The 22,936-nt window shown below is 43.2% G+C and overlaps 1 protein-coding gene and 1 non-coding gene across 3 annotated transcripts; both read right to left on the bottom strand.

Annotated features, from left to right (window-relative positions):
• Positions 1-1,671: 1,671 nt before the first annotated feature.
• On the bottom strand, positions 1,672-20,443 carry KDELR2 (KDEL endoplasmic reticulum protein retention receptor 2). 2 transcript variants are annotated; one of them, XM_077907740.1, is made up of 5 exons: positions 20,214-20,434; positions 10,714-10,814; positions 6,628-6,786; positions 5,345-5,597; positions 3,599-3,767 (listed from the first exon to the last, which is right to left on the bottom strand). In XM_077907740.1, exons 1-5 carry the CDS (start codon positions 20,302-20,304, stop codon positions 3,733-3,735), a joined length of 639 nt encoding a protein of 212 aa, XP_077763866.1. In that variant the 5' UTR covers positions 20,305-20,434; the 3' UTR covers positions 3,599-3,732. The 2 variants fall into 2 exon arrangements, with proteins under 2 accessions (XP_077763867.1, XP_077763866.1); XM_077907741.1 differs by lacking the exon at positions 5,345-5,597 and having other exon boundaries at positions 1,672-3,767; positions 20,214-20,443.
• Positions 4,995-5,098, bottom strand: LOC144319839 (small nucleolar RNA U13). Its single transcript, XR_013385548.1, has one exon. It is a non-coding gene; the product is annotated as a small nucleolar RNA U13 (small nucleolar RNA).
• Positions 20,444-22,936: the final 2,493 nt, after the last annotated feature.

Here is a 22,936-nt window from a genome sequence, read left to right as displayed (position 1 = left end):
TTTTGAAGAAAATAAAAAATCTTTGATATCCTTCTCTGCTTGTTCTTTCAAGCAGAGTTAATTTCACTATTTGCAAAGTACAGTATTTTTCACTTTCCTGTTAACTTGGAGCAACTGTGATCTTTAATCTTTCATTTTTCCAAATCAATTGGTTCATTTTCTCCCTTTAGCATTTAATTTTCTTCGAGTAAATGTCTGTGTCCTGTAAAATTAATATCCTTGCATTGAGTCCTCAGATGGTGGGGGGTGGGCAGTGTCAGCCAGGTGACCTTTCAGGAAGTTCCATAGTTGTTTTTCTAAGCTCTTCTTTACAGCCCTGGGATCTTCAATCCTCAGAATTCAAAGTAAATGAGGGAATTTTTCATTGTAGGGCACACCAGTTCTCCTGTTACCTAGCCATGTATCTGTGTTAGATCCCTTATCAGAGGAATAAACACATTCCGTATTTTCATTCTGTTTTGGTAACAGAGTCAAGTGTAGTGTAGCACTTGCCCAAAGACTCTCACCGTTTTTTGTTTTTAAGATTTCATTTATTCATGACAGACACACACACAGAGAGAGGCAGAGACACAGGCAGGCTCCATGCAGGGAGGATACTGGCCGAAGGCGGCGCTAAACTGCTGGGCCACCAGGGCTGCCCACTCTTACCTTTTTAGTGACCAATTGGAAGTTGGAGGTAGAGACTAGGAGCATTCTAGTATTAGAAAAAAGTATCCCTGTCATTGTTTTAAAACATTAGTGCTGTATTATGCTGCAACTTGCTCTTAAACTGCAGGGATGAGAGGAGATGGTCTCAGAACCCGAGGAGTTAAGGCCCACAGCACCCACACGACTCCACACACTCCAAAGGCTAGCTCAGAGGAGTTGGAGTGAGAACCTTGCTAATGTGGGTTCCTTGCTAATTCCCCATTCAGTCACTAGAGGGCGAAGTGCACAGAGAAACCGCACCTGAAGCTCCCACCCAATTAGTCACTCAGGTAGTTTTGGGAAGGGACTTAGCAGTGAATGTCTATAGTTGCATCACTCTCCCAACTAGGGCAAATTTGACCTATGTCATCATATAGGTCATGAGGACTCCTGCCCGAAGTGTTTTCCAGCCAGCTTTCGGGGCAGCTGTCCCAAACTAAGCCCAGGGGGAGGGGGAGGAGGGCCAAAGGTGCCGAGCTCTAGATGTGTGTGTGTGCATCAAGCTCTATTTCGAGCTTCATCAATATGGGCCATTCACAACTTGCAAAAGTCCTGTGGTGGAAGTCTCTGCAGGTAATAACGGAGATGGAGGCTCATGGAGCTAGGGTGTGAGGAGCCATGAATCCTAACACAAGGCTGACTCCACAGCTTGAACTTTTCTTACACAGGATTCCCACCAAGCATTCATGATTTCTATTGAAAAGCAATCTTTCCAGGAAGTCGTCCAAACTAGTGGCATCTTTGAAAAGGCAGGCCTGGATCTTCTCCCAAGGCCTTCTACCTGCAACCTTCTCTCTTCCCCTCAGCTATTTCTCTACCTACTCCTTTCCTGAGCAGCCTGGAAGGAAGCAGGAAATGTTATTGACACTGGTGTCAGTAAGCAGCCAACTTAAACCCACTTAATGGGCAAATTTGTTAACTTTATTTCTCCTCATGCTTTCATGAAAAAAAAATTCACACAAATAAAACAGGTGGATAAAAATATTAATTACCTGATAATCTTTATTGAAATGAAAGGAACTCTGAAACAGTGCTTCATAAGGCGCATTATACAAGGCCTTTACCCCTACATGTGTGAGGACGCTGCCCCAGTCCTGCACTCCCACTCAGCCACCCTGTTTATCATGATGTCATCCTGGTTGACTACAAAATGGTGGTAACATCTTAGCCAGTTTCACTTTTACGTGGGCAGGATGACCAGAGGAGACACTGATACTTCAGATCGATGCCTTCAGTCAGGCAGCCTGCTGAGGTCCCAGATCCCTGTCATCTGCACTGTGCTCTCCCATAATGATCCCAGCTTGTGTTCGATTTACATGCACAGAAACAGTGTGAGCCCACCACCCTGCCCCCAGTGTGGGCAGCAGGCTGCTCCACCTATACTGAGATTTCCCATCCTTCCTCCACACTCTCAGAATCTTCCAAGGAGGATGAAAACAGAAACTAAACCAAGACTAGAATGCTAGAAAGACAGATACACAAAAGGACAACCATGAGGTATGGGGGGGGGTGGGGTGTGTGTGGAAATGAGAGATAAAGACAAGAGGTTCAACTGTGCAAGTCACACTGCCAATTTAGAAAGATGTTAAGAGACATATTAGATAAAAATAAAACCCATCTTGCTCCCTTCTTCCATAAGATATTTTAATGCAGCAAGCAAAAATACTACATCCTTCTTGTAGTAAGCACTGTTAGTATTCAACACTTTAACATTTATGGCGCATCAGAGAAAAACAAAGTCATATGCTTTTGCATAAATCAAAAAAATGTAGCAAATCAATAAAATGGCAAAATTAGGAGGAAAATTTTCAATTTTCCCTCAAAATACAGAAACTTTTAGATTGATTTGTGAACGATAAATGTTTGCGGCCCTATATAGAGCTTTTGTTGCCAATCGGAAAATGAAAAAATCATCCTGACGTAGGATGTTCCAAAAGCCTAATTCATCCCCCCCCCAAAATAAGACAATTTATTCTACATTTAATAAAATGTTTATTTAGGATGGTAACACAAGATAAATCATGCAAGAGCTCAGTAAAAACAAAACAAAACAAAAACAAATCAAAGAGTGTAAGGAATGGCAATTGGTGCTGCCAATTAAGAAAAAAATGTAAATCATTTTACTACCCGAAAGTGATATGAAAAACCATTTGAATCTGAGCATGGACATGGTTGTAGTAATCTTTTGGAATTGTAAATTTAAGTGATAGGTGACTACCTTGTGTTCCATTCCTCAGAGGAGTAGAGCCTAGATTCAACATAATCATTAATGTCCCTCACATCCCACACCTAGATGGCAAGCAGACCAGAACCCCTGCCCACTGAGTTCTCTGACACTCTTGGGACAGTCTCAAAGGGACTCTTCTTAGCAGGAAAGGGGGGCAGGCACCTTTGGTGACTCTTAAACGAGACTCCATCTACATTCAGAATCTGAAAATTTTGGTAATGAAAACCATAAGCTTGTGTGAGTCATCCTTACCAGCCTTACATGTAGTGTGATGTCCAAGGAAGGATTTCCACATTAGGTGGGAAGAAATTTGAACAAAGATAGACCAATTTGAACATAGTGTCTCAGATTTCAAACAAATAAAACTCATCTTTTGGCAAAAATAAATATAGTGGAATGCAAGTTTGATAGATGGAAGAATATATAATCTATCAACTGTCAAGGAGTACAATTTCATTGCAGACACAAAGAATCAACAATTTCAAAGAATTAAAAAAAAAGTTTGCACTTATTCCTCACAAAATCTTCACTTTTGGAACTACTCCAATTGAAGCTACACACTGAATTTATTAATACAGCATTAAGTTTCTTTGTGTAAAAAAATCTTTGTACATAGTAATAAAAAAAGATAAGGCAAGATGCATTTAACAGAAACCTTCTGGTTCTTTTCCTCTGGGTTCTTACAGAGCCACTGATGACTATCTGCAACAAAAGAGTTAAGTTTCTGATTTTCCGTATCAAGCATCTTGTGCCTTTGCTGTGGTAAGAATTCTGTCCGAGCACCCTGAAGGACAGATGCTGGTGATGGTCTTTGGCACTTACGCGGGCAGACTGAGCTTCTTTCCCTTGAGTACTAGAATTTTAAAGAGAGGAAAAGAAAATAAAAGGTTATTGGTATTAAAAAAAGAAAAAAAGGTTATTGGTATTGACAAGCTTGTAGTTTCCTTCTTCCTGCTCCTAGAGATCTGTCACCTCAAGACACTACAGAGGAAGGTACAAGGAAATAAGTCTTTGGCACCAAAAGTCATTTGATTTTGGTGTCAAAAAACAAACTTCTGAAATATGAATATGTCATGTACACATATACTGGGATTTCTTTCATGTACCTCCATGTCCCAGCAATTGAATTTAAAAAACACAAATTCAACTGAACTTGTCACTAAGTTCATAGCAGTGTTTTATCATTACTTTCTCACCTAATCAACATACATTAAAATATAACTGTTAATATGTACAGAGAGATCTACGAAATTTTGGATGTTAAAATAGATATAAGATATATATGCCCTTGTACCTACCAATTCCATCATTAGAAATTATACTGTATAGCAAGGGTTTTTAGCCTGAGACTGTGGTTGGGTTACAGGGTTCCTGAATCCCCTAAAACTATATTTATTTGTGTGCACATGCATAAATATGCCTTTTTTTTAACAAGGACCACAGTTTTCATCAAGTCTTTGTGATGTTCGCATGTCCTATATTCATATAAATATGAAAATATACACATACAAGGATACTGATTTAGCCACTGTTTTTGTTGGTTTTTTTTCAAAAATTTTTTTGAGAGAGAGAGCATGCACACAAGTGAGGGGGAGGGAGAGAGCGGGAGGGAGAGGAAGAGGAGACAGAGAGAGAGAGAGAGAGAGAAAGTCTTGAGCAGACTCCACCCTTAGCACAGAGCCTGATGCAGGGCTCAATCTCACAACCCTAAGGTCATGACCTGAGCCGAAATCAAGGGTGGAATGCCTAACCAACTGAACCACCCAGATGCCCCAAGCACTGGATTTTAATACCAGCAAATCAGTCTGAATACCCATGAGGAGGGGGGGGAGTGAATTATGGTAATACACAAAATGAAATAGTCTACGGCCACTGAAAACTATGTAGATTTCTATCAACAGACTTGAAAAAATGTGAGTGGGGGAAAAAAAAAAAACCCAGATTATTGAACAGCATGTACAGCTTAATCATTTACCTGTGTATATGTATAGACATATCTGGAATTACATTTACTGAAACATTACGATCATCTCTGAGTGGTAGGGTTTCAAGTGATTATTTTCAGAATTATTATTTTTTACGTCAGATGGATAATATGCCAAGGTCGTAACAAGGTTTGAGGAGGCACATTGTCACACAACTGCGTGAACACCCAATCATTATGCTCATCAACTACAAAAAGATCACGTATTCAGAGTTATAAAAGCTGATTAAATTTCTTACAATAAAAACATCCTATTATGGAAAAACAATGAAGCTACAGAAAAAAAAAGGAAAACACCCAGAATTTTATTTGACAGTCATTAAAATGTTTTCCTGAAACCAGTTTTGCTTTATGGGCTAGTGCCAGATTAGGAGCATGCTGGGCTGGAGAGCTCCTAAAAACACATGGCTGTAGGAACAAAGCAGGGAGGAGGCAGCCTGAGGTACCTTTTGTAATATACAAGTAGAAGAAGTCGCAGTATAGAATCGTTTGGACAACGCCAGCCACCACAGCAATGAGGTCAAAGAAGCCCTCGAAGTAGAAGCGCCAGATCCAGTTGACCAGATACAGAGCACGGTAGAGGCCCAGGAAAAACAGGTAGTGGGTGGTGATGGTCTCCGCCTCCCCTGTCTTGCTGATCATGAAGAGCTGAGGGAGGATAGCCACAGATTCCAGGTAGATGGAGAAGGTCCACAAAATCTGTAAGAGTAACCACAGGCTTCATTAGCACCCAGTACCCACCATGAGTTCATAGGACATATTCTTGCTTTATTGTGGAGCAGCACAAAAAGTGAGGAGTCTGGGCATCGGAGCATCAAGCATGGCAGCTCACCAATTTAATGAATTACAGAAACTTGAGCTACATTGAAGAGGCACAACACTCCACTGACAAGCTGGGTAACCCAGACACTCTTGCTTCTGTGAATTTTCGTTAGCCATCTCTCCAACATCTCCTTCCTGGTACATTTTTCCATGAATCTACACAGATGTTTCTCCTGGATAAGTTTGTCCCATTCCGAATCTAGGGTCCTGGATGAACGCTGCTCACTGCCAGGGTGAATGAGGCTGACAGCTCTCCCACTGCTGCTTTTCCTTACCACTTGGGTCTCCTTCACGGACTATCTCAATATTTACATCATCTCTCTTATTCTTTAGGCTTTTTTTGGTGTGGTTAAATCAAAGGGTAAGTAATGGGAATTGTAATCATGCAAACATTCTGCCTAACAATGGCACTTGATTCACACAGTAAGCCTTGCAGGTAGTTCTGGGAGTGTTCTGAATCCACGACCAGCAGCTTCCCCAAGATGCTAAGGGAAGGGTTAGGCATCCAGGAGCAGGCTGCTGCTCTGTGGAGTACAGGGCACCATGCAAACAAACCACTCTTCTAAATACCAGCAGTGTAGCAACACTGCTTAGGGGATTTGCACGCAGCATCAACATGCAACTCCCCTACATGAAAAGGAAACAAAGCTAGGTGCTCTTGAAGCACCTGCACAGGCAAGGCACTATGTTTGCTACCACAGAAGCCTGGTTCATTCTCTAGAGGAGAATCCAGCAATAATCTGTCAGCAGATGCCCAAATACCTGGAAGCTTAACTCCTGTCTGTGATTTATTTAGACCTAATAGGGTATATGCTGCACCAGAAGCTTGTCAAATCAAAAAAACAAATCAGAACCACCCACATTATCTGCAAACACGTCTATTTCCCTAAATAATCTCTTCACTAACCTCCAGAGGAGAGAAATCATGATTGACTAGAAAGGAGAGGCCTCCCACAGGGACCACCAGAAACTCCACTCGGAAGGTATCATGATTTCCATCGTAGGTTGCCTTAAATTTCATGTAGATCAGGTACACCGTGGCATAGGAGCAGGCAATGTAGATGAGCTAAAGACAGAAGAAAAGCACCAGGTCATCCATATTTTACAACAGTTCCAACTCCCTTGGCTTTCTACATCATCCATATGCTCAGAAAGGCATGATTTTTTTTCTTAGCTTTTTTTGTTTTGAAACTTAAATACAATAAAGTTTGCTTCTGGGGAATAGAGAGTTCTATAAGTCATATAACCACCATCACAACTGAGACACAGAATAGTCTTATCAAGTGACACCTAAACACCTCCCTCAGACCTGCCCCTCTGTAGTCAAGCCCTCTCCCCAGGCCCAACCTCTAGTGGAAACCGATCTATTCTTCTTCCTCTTTTTGATAACTGATCTATTCTTGGTCCCTGCAGTTTTTGCCTTTTCCAGAATGCCAAATAATGAGATTGTATCGTATGTCCCCCTAAGACTGGCTTCTTTCAAGCAGCGTAATGCTCCCCCCACTTTTTTAAAGATTTTATTTATTTGAGAGAGAAAAGCCAAGCAAGAGCAAAATCAGAGTGGAGAGGCAGAAGCAGACTCCCCGCTGAGCAAGCAGCCCAACGTGGGGCTCAATCCCAGGACCCCAGAACCATGACGTGAGCCGTAGGCACTTAACTGACTGAGCCCCCCAGAAGCCCTTAAAAGCAACATAATGGATTCTCAATCCAACCACGTTGTTGTGTGTATTAACAAGCAGTCCTTTTTACTGCTGAACAGTTTACTGTTTGGGTATACCACAGTTTGCTCATCCACGCACTAGCTTAAGGACAGGTGGGTTGTTTCTAGCTTGGGGGATGGCAGATAAAGCTGCTATGAGCATTTATGTACAGACATTCATGTGAACCTAAGTTTTCATTTCTCTTGGGTAAATACCTAGGAATGGGATTGCTGGATCATATGTTAAATAATGTATTATGTATTATTAATTATTATATATTATTAACCTCAGTTTAAACTATTAGCAGCAGCTTAAGAAAAAAAAAAAAAGAACACATAGTTCAATGCAGTTCAACCAGTGCACCTCCCTCCAGCACGATGCTATTTCTTAGCTAGTGCTTTCCTTTTTTTTTTTCCTTAGGACTTTATTTATTTGAGAGAGAAAGAACATGAGCAGAAGGGAAAAGGAGAACTAGGCTCCCTGTTGAGAAGGGAGCCCAACATGGGGCTCAATCCCAGGACCCCAGGATCATGCCTCGAGCTGAAGGCAGATGCTTAACCCACTGAGCCACCCAGGCACCCCTCCTTTTTTAAAGATTTATTTAGTTGTAAGAGAGAGGGAGAAAGAGAGTGAGGGGAGGGGCAGAGGGAGAGAATCTTGAAAAGACTCTCCATCGAGCAGGGAGCCCAACTCAGGGCTCGATTCCACGACCCATGAGATCAGGACCTGAGCCAAAACCAGGAGTTGGAGGCTTAAATGACTGAGCCACCCAGGTGCCCCCAGCTAGGGCTTTTCTAAATAGAAGATACAACATAGCTCACATTTAACTCTACAATGATCACTTTTACTTATAGTGTGTTACTTTAACACAGAACATTCAGATCATTTCTATGAAATTTTGTCTGGTAGCATATGACAGCAAACCAAAAATAAGGGATAACTTGTGAAACACTGACGCCTACGAGGGAGCTCACATAGCAGTACAGTCGTTTAAAGGCTTACAATCAAGTCATGTCCTTTCATATTCAAAAGGTCAAACACCAAAGGAAAAGTCTGTTATTCTGAAATTATAGCAATTTTCAGAATGCAGAATTTTACACACAAGAATCAAAGGGCAGCTTTAGCCTCTGAATGGAAAGAAATGGGATATCAGCTGGGCTACCCGATACCACTCCTTAGGAAAACCACCTCGTGAAACTTAATTAGGAAAACATTTGGGCAAATAACTTATTAGGAAAATGAGAGCAATCATCAAGCCCTCATATGTCTAAAGACAAAATAACTAAACTATCCCTGGTACCTCATCATGAAGTTATATTTGCAAATACATAGTTGACAAGGTACTAAAATTGTTGGTTATACCCATATACCAACTACTAAAAAAAAAAAATTAATATATGGTTAGAGTTCTCTCCATATAGATATGTATACATATATATAAATAACATACAATCTACAGGTATCAACACAACATATATACATTTATACACAAAGTCTCCTCCAGCAGAACATCCAGCCAAGGCACATGTTTGTGGGGGTCCTTCCCCAGCGCCCGGACTACAGCCAGCCAAGATTGGTTCATAAAGGTCTTATGGCCACTGGGGTAAGCAGCTGCTTCTCTCCTCTCACCAGTGCTGTGCATTTAAAGTCAAAGCAATGAGTAGGGACACCTGGGTGGCTCAGTGGTTTGGCGTCTGTCTTCGGCTCAGGGTGTGATCCTGGGGACCCGGGGATCAAGTCCCATATCAGGCTCCGTACATGGAGCCTGCTTCTCCCCCTGCCTGGGTCTCTGCCTCTCTCCCTTTGGCTCTCATGAATTAAAAAAAAAAAAAAAAAAAAAAGGCAATGAGCACATAAAACTTGGCTGTCACTCCTCTGATTTTCAGGATGTGCTTGGAAATTAGAACCAAGCAAGAAGGATTCCTCTGAAAGCTAGGTATCCCAAGGAAAACGGAGGAGGATTTCTGCTTACACACTAGTAATATCTGCAGTTTTGACTTGCCTGGACAATAAGCAGGGACCTACCGGTTTTAAGTAAGCTAATTATTTCCTGATTACTAGGCCCTGGTCACTTAGTAATGAAGAATGAAATGATTACAGGCAACTCAAATTAGTTTTTTAGTAAAGACCACAGACCCAAATATGGTTTTGTCTACTTTGATCCGTGTTTATGAAAAACGCTTTTTAAATACCACACCAAATAGGCTTCAGCTTAAACTTGACTTTATCAGGTGTGCCAATAATCAAGTGCCTACAACACTGTCCCCCCCCACATACACAGGTGCTCAGTAAACTATGTAGAACGAATGAATGAAAGAAATGAGACTTCTACTGCACACCCTGAGAGCCCCATACTTCTTTTTCTTTCCCCCCATACTTCTTAGCACTCATCACAAACTGCTATCACTCACTAAGTATCGATTGGGATGATTGGTCTACTCTCCCCAACCAGAAACTTAATAAGACTTCTGCTCGTTTTCTGCCTTATCTTCAATCCTAGGGAAGTACCCACCACTGCGGGTGCTCAATAAATGTAAGTTCAATGACTCTGGGAAACTGAGGCCTCAGCAAGTAGAGAGCATGCACCCCCAGTAGTCCACAAGATGTGAGATGGTACACAAACATCTTGCATTTTAATAATTACAAGTTTGTTTTAATGTGGATTTAGAAAAATAGAAGGACACCAAAGCCATGGATACTAATGCTTAAGAAAGTTAAAAGGTTTTATAAACACATTGAGAAAATTATGGTACAGATGTTATTTAGGCATAGCAAAAGTACTAAAGATGGCACACAAAAAAGTTCCAGAAACATGGATTTAGCATGAAAAAAAAAGAAAAGAAGTCGAAGTCTATACATAATCTCTCCCACAAGAGCAAAACGAGGTATTGCAGCGAGGAGCCTAGCTAAGCTTCCAGTCCTTGTTCTGAACCAACCTGCTGGATTTCCCAGTGAGTCTGTAATTTCCCTGCTTGAAACATAATAGTTATCTCTCTTTCTTACAGGGTTATCAAGAGCTTTAGAGGTTTATCATACTCAAGGAATGTAAGATTAAAAAATCTCTAACTGCAAAGCACTTCAATTAAACAGATACTCTGAAACAGAAAATGTGCTTAATGATAACACTATCCCCACTTCTTTGTACAAGGTGGTCTAAAAGTGCTTAGGTCTAGAACAGCATGTTTAGACATTATTCTAGAAAATGTTTAACTGTACAACTGACATCAACTTAATAGTTTCCATAGGCCTGTGAATTATGTATAAAATGCATTCCATTGGATGCCATACCATACCTTCATAGATGTATTATATAATGAAATAAATGAAGTAAAAAGATCCAGGTAACGAGTTGTGAAGACCAGTGCAAAGAGAAGCTGGCTTTTTCCAGAAATACCTAAAGAAACAAAAGGAAAGTATTAGAAAAGCCTCTCTTAGAGGAGCTGAGTGCTTCCTGCAGAGAACACTGCAGGAAGTGGAGACAGGACAAGTGGGCTCCAGGGTCAAAGGCTGATGTCTGGGGTGACTCCAAAATGACAGCAGCTCTAGTTTTCTTTTCACTTAGCATTCCTGAACATGCTTCTTTGGAGAGGGTCTAACAGCTCTGCAGTCTTATCATGCTGGGTGACTATGGGAAAGTGCCTTAATTATGCCAGTGCCAATCAATATACCAGGATGTGTACTGTTCGAATGAACATTATATTTTTCTTTTTTAAAAAAGATTTTATTTATTTTTGAGAGAGCGCGTGCATACACTAGTGGGGGAGGAGCAGAGGGAGAAGGACCATGCAGGCTCTACCCTGAGCACAGGGCTCAATCACAACTCCAAGATCAGGAACTGAGCCAAAATTAAGAGTTGGACACTGACTGAGCCACCCAGGGGCCCCTGAACATTGTATTTTTCAAATATATACTTTAGACAAAAATAATTTCACCAATTCTGCTGGTATTTAGTGTTATAACTTGTCTGCTACCTTTAGCATCCTTCTTTCCACTTTAAAACAATATATCTCATGAAGACAAATCCTTCATCGTGTTGGGGTCTAACCTGATTAAGGAGATGAGGAACTCAGTGAGGAACACTGCACTGCTTCAGGTAAGAGTGAGCGGTAACCCTGTGGAGTGGTGGTACGGCCTCCCAAGGTGACTGATTTTGTGAGGGCAGCATGTTAAGATTTTTAAAAATTCCATCTCTTAGATTCATCACACAGCCATAAAAATGTTGCTATGGATGCTATGGCAACAAAAGGGTGGGAATCTACTACTATAGTCAGTCCTCAAAAGAAAATAGTCTTTAAAAAAAATAATTTTTTTTTTTTAATCTGCTTCTACTGCCAACCACCAGTCTACCTCCAGAGCGTCATTTAAGGATGTGGAGACTCCATTGGGGGTTGGGGGTAGGTATTGAAGGTCACATAGTATGTACACTCAGCTTTTTTGACATCTATATTTGGCCAAATATTTATGTGACAAAGGATGTGAACTATGGGTTTCAGAAGATTGAGTGAATTCATTAAAGAAACTGAATCTTACTACACATCAGAACCCACCCACCTTCCTCTATGTTGCAAACTTCACACCATTAAATATTTAAGCAAGCATGTATTTAGCAGAAATGTCACTGCACCATATTACTGGCAACACTCATACATAACATGAAAATCATTTTTAATTTTATTATTATTTTTTTTAATTTTACTCATTTATCCATGAGAGAGAGAGAGAGAGAGAGAGAGAGGCAGAGACACAGAGGGAGAAGCAGGTCCCATGCAGGAAGCCTGACTCAATCCAGGGACCCCAGGATCACGCCGCAGGCCGAAGGCAGGCTCCAAACTGCTGAGCCACCCAGGAATCCCCGAAAATCACATTGTTTTTAAATGATATCTTATAAAACAATTCTGCAGCTTGTAAAAGCCTGGACAAGAATGTTACTTTCTCCGTATGAATAACTACAGTTCTAGTCTATTCACAAAACCACCAAAACAGAATCTGAAGAAAAAGTTGACTCTCTTCTGGATCTATCAATAGCAACCAATTTTAAGGGTCAAAGGTGGAGATACAGACAGTCTGCTCCTTCCAGTCTTCCCCAGTAACAGGGAGTTATTTTTCTTATCAGAGAGATCAATGTTCTAAAGAAAAATAATGAGGCTGCCATTCACATAGAGACACGGGAGAGAAAGAGAAAGACAAGATGAAGAGGAAAAGGATAGGGAGCATGCAGTTCACATCTGATACTTGTTGAAGCTTTGAGAGAGAAATTCCCAGATCCTTTACCATCTGGTTCTTTCCAATATTTTAAACAAAAAATTACAGGGTACATGCAGGCAAATTTGTTATAAGGGGTTTATTCTAATGGAACTTTGGGAGTCAGATTTGTAATTTTTCATTTTCAGCATTCCCAAATTAAAAACCCAGGACTATCATATTGCTTTTACCACTCCCTTTGGGACCCAAATCACATATCACTTCACTCTGGGAAATCGTCTTTGAAGACACCCTCCCTTGGTGATGTTTATTCATTCAGCAAGTATATAATGGGAATTACTCCCCACCAGCTGCTGCCCTAGCTCCTATTATGGTCTTATAAAATACACTGCGATTATCTGATTGCCTGTCTTCCTTCTTCTCCAACAGACACTGAGATCTCCAAAGGCTGGGGTCATGTCTTACCCATTTTGTATTCTCAGTGCTCAGCACTAGGCCTGACACACAGCAGGGCTAAGAAAATATCTGCCAAATGAATGAACAAATGGTCCAAAAAAAAAAAAAAAGATAGAATTCATTTTATTTTCATGTCATGGGGTAAATTCTCATTTTGTGGTATTTTGGGATAACATTTCCAAAGAGTTTCTAAGTCATACTGTGCCTCTATGACTGTAAATAGGCAATGTTCTTTGGGTTCTGCCCTAATTTACTGCTAACCAGAGGGTAGAAGAGCCCTCTGAGCAGGAGAGGGAAAGAGAGACAGGCAGCATGTGGCCTGCAGCTTGTCTTGTGGTACAGAATCCATGTAAAGAACATGCTGGAAATATAAGTTTGCTTATTCAGTTCTACCCTATTCTTCCTGGTCTAGGATCCTGATTACCAAGCAGCAGCTTTTTCCCTTAAGAGAGAAAAATTTTCTTGTCTTCACAAGATGGCAGGGACCCCAGAGCAGGCAGAGGCAGGAATCTCCTTAAAGGGGGAGAACCTCTTGCAAAGCCTGAGGGGTCCCACAGTCACTTTCTCCCTGTTTTGAGATCAAAGCATGTAAAGGCTAGCAGGTAACAAGCTCTCAAGAATACTCATCCTGAATGTTTCTAAAAGAGCCATCCCAATACCAAATGCACCAAATATCTGTATTAAGGAGTATAACATGTTAAATAGAAATCAGTCATTAAACCTAACACCATTCCTATCTTTCCCCATTGGGCCAAGTTAGGGTTTTTTTTTGTTTGTTTTTTGTTCTTTTTTTTTTTTTTTTTTTTTTTAATTCATGAGAGACACAGAGAGAGAGAGGGGCAGAGACACAGGCAGAGGGAGAAGCAGGCTCCAAAGGAACCCGATGTGGGACTCGATTCCGGGACTCCAGGATCATGCCCTGGGCCAAAGGCGGCGCTAAACCACTGAGGCACCCAGGGATCCCCCAAGTTAGGTTTAATAAAATCCTACAACTATACACTACAGTATATATTACTTTAAATTACACTGCAGGTTAAAGTTGGATTTCTTATATTCCCAGTGGTTTATAGAAAAGAACCCTTGATCAAACAGAAAAGCTTTCCATTAATTATTTTTGTTCTGGTAACAGGTGAGCTGTAAGCCCCCCCTCCCCCCCAGGTTAGACCACCAGAACATTCTGCACTGTCAATAAGGCAGCATTCAACAAGGGCCCCAGGAACCATGCTCCAAGCCATTGTCTTATGGATATTCTCCTAAAGTCCATTAACTTTCCCTGGAACCAGCAGCCTAATAGGAACTAACTCGTAACACAACTTTTGTTACTTAGGGAAAAAGAAGCTCCAGAGGTAGACAAACTGGGTTTAAGCTCAGCCCAGGAACAGAGTTAAGCCTGGGCCCATTACATACATTGCCCTCTCTCCCGACTGCCAAACCTCACTTTCTGCATCTGTCAAATGGGGACAAATTATGACAACTTTGTGGGACCATTAGAGAAAAAGTGCTTTATACTATACCTGCCACACTACAAATGCTTGATAAATGACAGCTCTTATTATGTACTGATTTGCTATTTCTTCTTGCTTTCAAAGAAATCCATGCTATTTAATTAAAAATTCTAACTGGGCTAAAATATATGGAATAAAAACAAAATGACTTTTTTTTTTTGTTGTTGTTCAAAATGACTTTTTAACAACTCTCCCACCCCTGTTTTAAATGCAACTTTCCTGGGACACCTGGGTAGCTTAGTGTTTGAGTGTCTGCGTTTGGCTAGGGTTGTGGTCCCTGGGTCATGAGACTGAGTGTCACACTGGGCTCCCTGCAGGAAGCCTCTTCTTCCTCTGCCTATGTTTCTGCCTCTCTCTGTGCCTTTCATGAATAAATAAAATCTTTAAAATAAATAAATAAGTGCAACTTTCCAGGCTTTTAAAAAACTCCTTTCTGTATATATGCTTGTATATGTACCTGCATATATTTGCTCTGAAAATGGAGCCATATAATCTTTTGCTTTACCTTTTTTTTTTTGGTAAAGATTTTACATATTTGAGAGAGAGCACAGGAAGCAGCAGAGGGAGAGGGAGAAGCAGGTTCCCCACTGAGCAGGAAGCTCAATCCCAGAACCCTGGGATCATGACCTGAGCTGAAGGCAGACACTTAACTAGCTGAGCCACCTAGGAGCCCCTTCAATTTGCTTTTTTAAACTCAACCTCTCAGATATCTTCTCCTGTTAATACTTCTAGCTCTTTCTTGTTAAAGGTTGCATAGTGTTCTATAGTATAACCATATCACATTTGAGCAACCACTCTATTAACAGATATTTGGGTTGTTTACAACTTTTGTTTTTATGAATACTACAAACATCTTTTTACCTATAAACAGTGTTTTGTACTTATTTAGGTACAAGAATATCTTTATACCCATAGACAGTTTATTCACATATGTGGCGGTTTCTGTGGTTTTGATGCCCTTTGCTAGGATATCCTTTGCTAGGATAAAACATATGAACATCAAATTGCTAAACAGTCAGATTTCCCCTAGAAAGGCTGTGCCAATTTTCATACTAACACTAAAGGAGAATGCCCTTTCACATCCTTGCCTATGTTAGATGTTATAAACCTCTTTTTTCACCCAGTAAGGAAATAATGGTATGCATTGCCATTTTATTATCCCAGTTCCTAACTATTAGTAAGGCTGGGCATGCTTTCATGCTTAATGAGCCTTCTGTTACTCTTCTGTGAACTGCCAACTTTGCGCATTTTTCTACCCTTTTTTTATTTATAGGAGTATTTAATTATGCATATTAACTTTTTGTCACTTAGATATATTACAGATTATTTCTCTCAGGTTATTGTCTTTTAACTTTGATGATATTCTAAATCAGTGACTTCATTTCGGGAGATGAATCATCTTGCTTCCTTACCAGCCTACCTGGTCCTATGCAGGACCATGGTTATGAAGATACATTAGGTCAGGTCATCTTCTGTGTCAATCAACAAAGTTTCAGACTTTTCTTACAGAGGTCTTATATACACCTTGCTGGGAAGTCAAGGGGCCTTCCCTGGGATCCTCCAAGCCACTTCACATCCACAAGATTTACTGCCTACATGGTTTAATATTTAATACCTTTTATTTTTTTTAATTTTTTATGTATTTCTTATTATTTCAAATAAATTGCAACTTTCTTGAAACAGAGACTTTGATAGGCACAAGGTGCTGCTCTTGTGTCCTCAGGGCCTTGCACACAATGCATGGTCAGTAGATGTTTGAGAGCAACAATTAGTCAACAGACTGGCACTCAAAAGAGTAGAGGTGACAGCTGCTACCAAGAGGAAGCTGTGATACAGAAGCTTCTTGAATTCTCAATGATCATAATAAAAGATGAGATTCTATACTTCAAAATTATAAGTTGTCCAATTATGAGGAATGCAGGGGACACTATATGTTCCTGTCTTGTTTGGAAGGACAAAAAGTCAACACAACCCACATAACAACAGCTAACAACAATCAAAGCAATAGATGGGGGAGGAGGAGAGACTAGGAGATGGTGGCTGGGAGTCATGGATCTCAAAAGGACTCCACTAGTAATTTAAGCACAATAGATACAGCACTATTAATAACTATCAGCCAGCCTACAGAAAAAATGTTGCTGGGAAGTTCTTCATCTACAAACCAAGGCTTTTCTCCCAAGGCTATCCAGGTCAGTGTTTAGAACAAGGATAAAGTGCATATCTTGAGCATACTGTGGATCCAGCTGCAGTGACAGTTTAGGGATATGAGAAAGTCACACTTCATGTGGGCGCACCACTTTGTAGCGACAGTGGCAGAGAAAGACACAGACAGCGACACCAAGATCAGCTCTTCTGCCCTCACTTCAAAACAGGCCCTTTAAGGTAGCCATTCTCAAATTAGATGGTCAGGAAAACAGAATCTCCAGCTTCCTCACTAATCTGTCACATCCCTTACCCTAAGGGAACAAAGTCCCCTGGTTCTAGCTGCAGGCAAGTTTAAAACAGGTGCCAAAATCCTAAAATGATTCCCAATACCAGTATTGTCAGAGTGAGAAACACAACCTGAATGTACAAGTCTCTTATTCCAGTTATTTGAGAAACTCATATCAAATTCTTACTCTTTCAAAGGCCTCTAAACAACTTTCATAATTTAGAATGGAAAAACAAAGCAGCCAATCAAATTTAGCACTTCAGTCTGAATAAATGATCTCAGTGGTTTTGATTTTTAAAAGACCAGGAAATCTCATGTTTAAGAACTAAAATGATCCTAACTCTAATAAAGATACTAGAGTTCAATAATGCCCTATAAGTACAGGTTAACTGTAGGAACACCAGACAAATACACATGAACTTAACTACTTATCTTCCTTATTATTTTGGCTGAAGTATTTTCTATTTTCCTAAATCTCCCATATGCAGATAGTGAATATTAAGCAAACTAAACAGCAAACTGTCTCACTTTCTCCATATGACTCAAGGGTTCCCTTAAGAATTCTATACCTGGGGCAGCCCCGGTGGCGCAGCAGTTTAGCAGGGCCTACAGCCTGGGGTGTGATCCTGGAGACTCGGGATCGAGTCCCATGTCAGGTTCCCTGCATGGAGCCTGCTTCTCCCTCTGCCTCTGTCTCTGCCTCTTTCTCTCCTTCTCTCTGTGTCTCTATGAATAAATAAACAAAATCTTAAAAAAAAAAAAAAGAATTCTATACCTGGTGCACTGGCTTCTTCCCCATATCTTAGATATGTGTTTATTTATTTTTAAAGATTTTATTTATTTATTTATGAGAGACACACACAGAGAGAGGCAGAGACATGGGCAGAAGGAGAAGCAGGTTCCCTGCAGGGAGACCCATGTGGGACTCAATCCAGGTACTCCAGGATCACGCCCTGGGCCAAAGGCAGGCGCTAAACTGCTGAGCCACCCAGGCATCCCTAGATACGTGTTTAAAAGACAGTATGCTTCAACACTTAAGGACTTGACAGAAACAGGCTTCTGAGAAACACATGAGGGAAGATGAAGAGACTCATACAAAAATTTCGCAGCAAAAACCAAGATTAAAAGTAACACTTTCTGAGTGAGGTATGGGTAAACATGGGTAGTCAAATGGTATACACTTCCAGTTTTAAAATCAGTAAGTCCTGGGGATGCAATGTACAGCACGATGACTACAGTCAATAACACTATACTGCATATTTGAAAGTTAATAAGAGAGTAGATCTTAAAAGTTCTCATCACCAGAAAAAAAAAATGGTTAACTATGTGCAGTGATGGATGTTAACTAAACTTATTGTGGTCGTCATTTCACAATATATACACATATCAAATCACATTACACACCTAAAACTAATACAAGGTTATATGTCAATTATATCTTAATAAAATAGGGTATGTGGGGGAGGGGGGGAGACAGGACACGACACTATCACACCTTGCCTGAGTGCAACAAAAAAGATGACCTAAACTACCGAACTGGCATCAAAGTTTAAACTAAAAGTACTTAGGCCAAAATAGATACTGATTCAAAATCCTTAACTGTGAGTTAGCTTCCTTGTTTCAATCCTGGCTCTACCACTAATTTCCTCACCTCCCTTAAAACTCAGTTCCCTGATCCATGGAATGGGGAGGATAGCACCTGGCTCTTAAGACCAGTTTAAAGACTAAGTGGAATAAGCAATACAAACCATTTACTGCACTACCTAGTACACACTAAGTGTACTTAGTAAATGTCAGCTATCACAATTGCTGCAATCACCTTGCTATAATTGGAAATCTTACAACTGAATCTCTCAGAAAATGTACAAAAATGAGAGATCACCTCCAAGCCACACAACACTGGTTTCAGTACATGGACTTTGTAACATCCATTTTGATTGCTCAAAGGTCTCTTTTGTTTTTGCGTACTTCCTCCATCTCAGGTATATTCTGGGGAGACAGGGGAGTCCTGAAGACAACAACAGTCAGTGATGTGCAGTGTTACTCTAGATGTGGAAATCTTTAGAAACTGATCAGGGAAATGGGATCTCTGCCACCAGGTCCATCTTTTACTGCCTCTGAGAAAATTAAGCTCTTGAATTCAAAAGTTATTTCACTGACGCCATGGCATCAAAAAGACGTTTAAAGACACTGCATTTTAAGAAATCATCTAAAAAGTCGCCACTCTGAAGCTTTTAGGGGTAATGAAATGTTAAAACTTCACTGCTATTATCTGGGGAAGATCTGTCCCACTGCCTTCCAGCAATGCATGCATGAAATGTGTACTCCAGAGGAGGGAGTCGCCAACTCACTGGTGACGTGGAGTGAGGAATTACAGGAGACCGCATCAGACCTCGGCGGTACCCCGGCGCCGCAGGTTGAAGAGAACCCGTTATTAGACGGAGGCACCCGAGTTCCACAAACTAGTTCGTTTCTCAAAGCAGCACTGACGGTCCCCCCAAAATTTTACTTAGGTACCTCCTCACACCCCCTCCCACGGCGGGCGTGCCCCTGGGCCCCAGCGCTGGGGTGAAGCCCACACCACTCTAATCAGGCCTGGCCCGACACCCTAACCTAGAGGCCAGTGCTCGAAGGGGCTGGGTGGGGAGCGGGGTGACCTCCCCGCGCCCGCTCCACCTCCCGGGCCGGCCTGGCTGCCACGTCAGGCCGAGCGGGCCGCGGGCCTGCCCATCCTCCTCCCTCCCGTCCCATTGATTCGCGGGCTCCCAGCACCTCCGGACCCGCCGCCCAGGCGCCCAGGCGGGCGGAGCAGCGCCCATCAGAGCCGAAGGCCGGGGGCGAGCCTGCCGGACTCCCCCGGCCCCCGCCCCATCCAAACTTTTCAGACAGAATGAGGCCCGCGCATTCCGGCTGGCGCCCTCTCCCCCGCCCCGCCCCGACCGCTCAAGTTCAGGGGCCGACCCAGCGCCGAGCTGGGCCCAGCGCCGCGACACCCCGCCCGGCCTGGGCGCCCACCCCGGAGCGGCCGCAGGGTTCCCCCCACACACACCCCCACGCCGGGCTGGCAGCTCGCCGGGCTGGCCGAGGGGGTGTGTCGGGCGCCGCAGGCCCGCGGGCAGAGGGGCGGCCGAGGTCGGCGGCTCCTCGGGGCGACCCGGCCTGGCGCCCGAGCCTCTCCGGGACCTGGCCCGCCGCTCACCCGCGCAGGAGCGCGTCTTCCAGATCTTCAGCAGCAGGATGACGATGGCCGCCAGGTGGGACAAGTCCCCCGTCAGCCGGAAGATGTTCATGGCGGCGGCGGTCGGCGCGGCGGCCCGGGGCTCTGCGGCTCAGGCGGCGGCGGCGGCGGCGGCGGCGACGGCCCCTGAAAGGAAGCGGCGAAGATGGCGAGAGCCGGCGCGACGTGGCCAGGGACGTGGCCGAACTGCCGGCGCGCGCGGGGGAGTCTGGGAGAGCGGGACGCCGCCTGGCCCCGCCCCAGCCCCGCCCCTTAAAGGGGACGCGCCCAGCGCAGGCGCGGTCCGAAGCGCCCGCTTAGGGGGGCGGGGGGGGGGGCTCCCTTCCCAGGATCCCGACCCCTGGCCAACTTCACCCTACTGGTTTCCGTCTTCCCCTCGGGTTCCAGCGATTTCCTTTAATTTTTGAAATGATACTTCCTTGTGAGGGATTTTTCCCTACCTTCCTACTGTTCTTAAGAGCTCTTGCAAGCTTGCTGGATGAAAAAGTGAAGGGGAAAATAAAACATTAATGAGCGATGGGTTCGCTTCAGACATGAGATCGTTATTGGGGGTGAACGGAAGCATGCCGCTTCGGCCGGGCAGTTGCAGTTTTTACCATTCTGGGGACTCTCTTTGAGAAAGAGAGTGCAGAATTAGGAGAAAAAGTGAACATTTCGGGGATCCCTGGGTGGCTCAGCGGTTGGGCACCTGCCTTCAGCCCAGGGTGTGGTCCTGGGGTCCCAGGATCAAGTCCCACATTGGGCTCCCTGCATGGAGCCTGCTTCCCCCTCTGCCTGTGTCTCTGCCTCTCTCTCTCTCTCTCTCTCTATGTCTATCATGAATAAATAAATAAAACCTTAAAAAAAAGAAACGTCTGGATCATAGATCCTAATTTTAATTTTAAGAAATCAGTGTTTTGGGGATGCCTGGGTGGCTCAACAGGTTAGCACCTGCCTTCAGCCCAGGGCGTGGTCCTGGGGTCCCAGGATCAAGTCCCACATTGGGCTCCCTGCATGGAGCCTGCTTCCCCTTCTGCCTGTGTCTCTGCCTCTCTCTCTCTATCATAATTCAATCAATCTTAAAAAAAAAAAATCTGAACATTTCTGTAGGATGAGAAAATAAATCGCAAGGAATTACAAAATAGAAAAAAGCTGACAATCCGCTGCATAATTTGCGGAGCCTAGTGCTAATTGAAAACTTGGGGTCTCGGGTTCAAAAGCAGGCAATAAAAGCTCTGGCCAAAATACAAAGCTTTCCTTTATTTTTTTTTAAGATTTATTTATTTATGATAGATAAATGCTCGGTATGATAGATAGATGCTCGGTAGAGCAGGCTCCACGCCGGGAGCCCGACGCGGGACTCGATACTGGGACTCCAGAATCGCAAGAATCACGCCCTGGGCCAAAGGCAGGTGCTAAACCGCGGAGCCACCCAGGGATCCCTGCTTCCTTTTATCTTTTGCAGTCTCTTTTGGGGTTTTTCCTATTTGCTACTTAATGCTCTTAATAAGAAAAAGTCTTTTTAAAAAACTTTTTAAAAAAAATTTTATTTATTCATGAGAGACACAGAAAGAGAAGCAGAGACATAGGCAGAGGGAGAAGCAGGCTCCTCAGACAGGCGGAGCCTATGGGACTTGATCCCAAGCCCCGGGGATTGTGACCTGCGCCAAGGCAGACACTCTGCATCACTTAGCCACCCAGGTGTCCCTTAAACATTTTTAAAAATATTTTATTTACTTATTTGAGAGAGAGAGAGAGTGAGAGAAAGCAGGAGGCGGGAGGAGAAGGAGAAGCAGACTCCCCAGGGAGCAAGGAGCCCTGCCAGACACTGGGTCCCAGGACCCTGAGATCATGACCTGAGACCAAGGCAGGTGGTTAACCCACTGAGCCACCCAGGCACCCCTGAATAAGAAAAAGCTTTAAATTATGATCAAGAGTTTCACAGATTTTCTTTATATGGGTCCATGTCAGTTTTGAATGCAAACACCAGAACCCTTAACTGTTTAATGTTAAGTCCCTGAAATGGACACAATTCGTATTTCAGGGCTTGTCCTGGAGCTGGTCAGGAGAGATGGACACAGCACAGACCCAGGAAGAGTGGAAGGATAGAGAGGGGGTCCACCAGGCACAGAGCCCCTCAGAGAGCACATCTTTGGGCATGGGGGTACTGGATGAGCCAGTGCCATCACTCACGTGAGCCAAGGTCTGCTCTGGACTCCAGTGGAGTGTGCACATGGATCTGATGGCTGGCTGCTGGTTGCCTCTTCAGACAGCTGGTAATTCTGTGGCTGAGAGGTCAAGACAGGCAGCTTCCCTTTCCATGCTCAACCCATAGGCAGAAGGTAGCCCTCAAGGGTATTGTAACCTCAGTGCCAGGACGCATGAGGTATCTGGATCAGGGGAGAGTGAGAGGCTTGTCCCCGCTGAGTTGGCTGCTAAATGGTGGGATAGCTACCTGCCATGTCCTGCTCAGAGAGGCCAAAGGGCAACCCAGAGCCACTCTGACCCAGCTGGACCCACCCCATACCTGCACCCATGCCCCTACCTAAGTGGAGGGTGACTGTAGTCACTGTCGGGAGCAGAGAGGAGGAAGCTAGATGCCAGGGCACAGGGGAACAGGCAGCCCAGAACCCATTCTGAGGAGGCAAGGAGGAGGCAAGAGTGGAACCACACAGAAGCCAATGCTCCAAGTCCCCACTGTATGT

Source organism: Canis aureus, chromosome 8 (genome assembly GCF_053574225.1).
Source record: "Canis aureus isolate CA01 chromosome 8, VMU_Caureus_v.1.0, whole genome shotgun sequence".
In the NCBI taxonomy this organism is placed as follows: Eukaryota; Metazoa; Chordata; class Mammalia; order Carnivora; family Canidae; genus Canis; species Canis aureus.
This window is presented reverse-complemented; position numbering and strand designations above follow the sequence as displayed.

Coding starts and splice junctions, on each gene's coding strand:
- KDELR2 (XM_077907740.1), bottom strand. CDS start 20,304: ATGAACATCTTCCGGCTGACGGGGGACTTGTCCCACCTGGCGGCCATC. Junction 5,598..6,627: donor ATGATTTCTCTCCTCTGGAG/GTTAGTGAAGAG, acceptor TTACTCTTACAG/ATTTTGTGGACCTTCTCCAT. Junction 3,768..5,344: donor CTACTTGTATATTACAAAAG/GTACCTCAGGCT, acceptor TTAAAATTCTAG/TACTCAAGGGAAAGAAGCTC.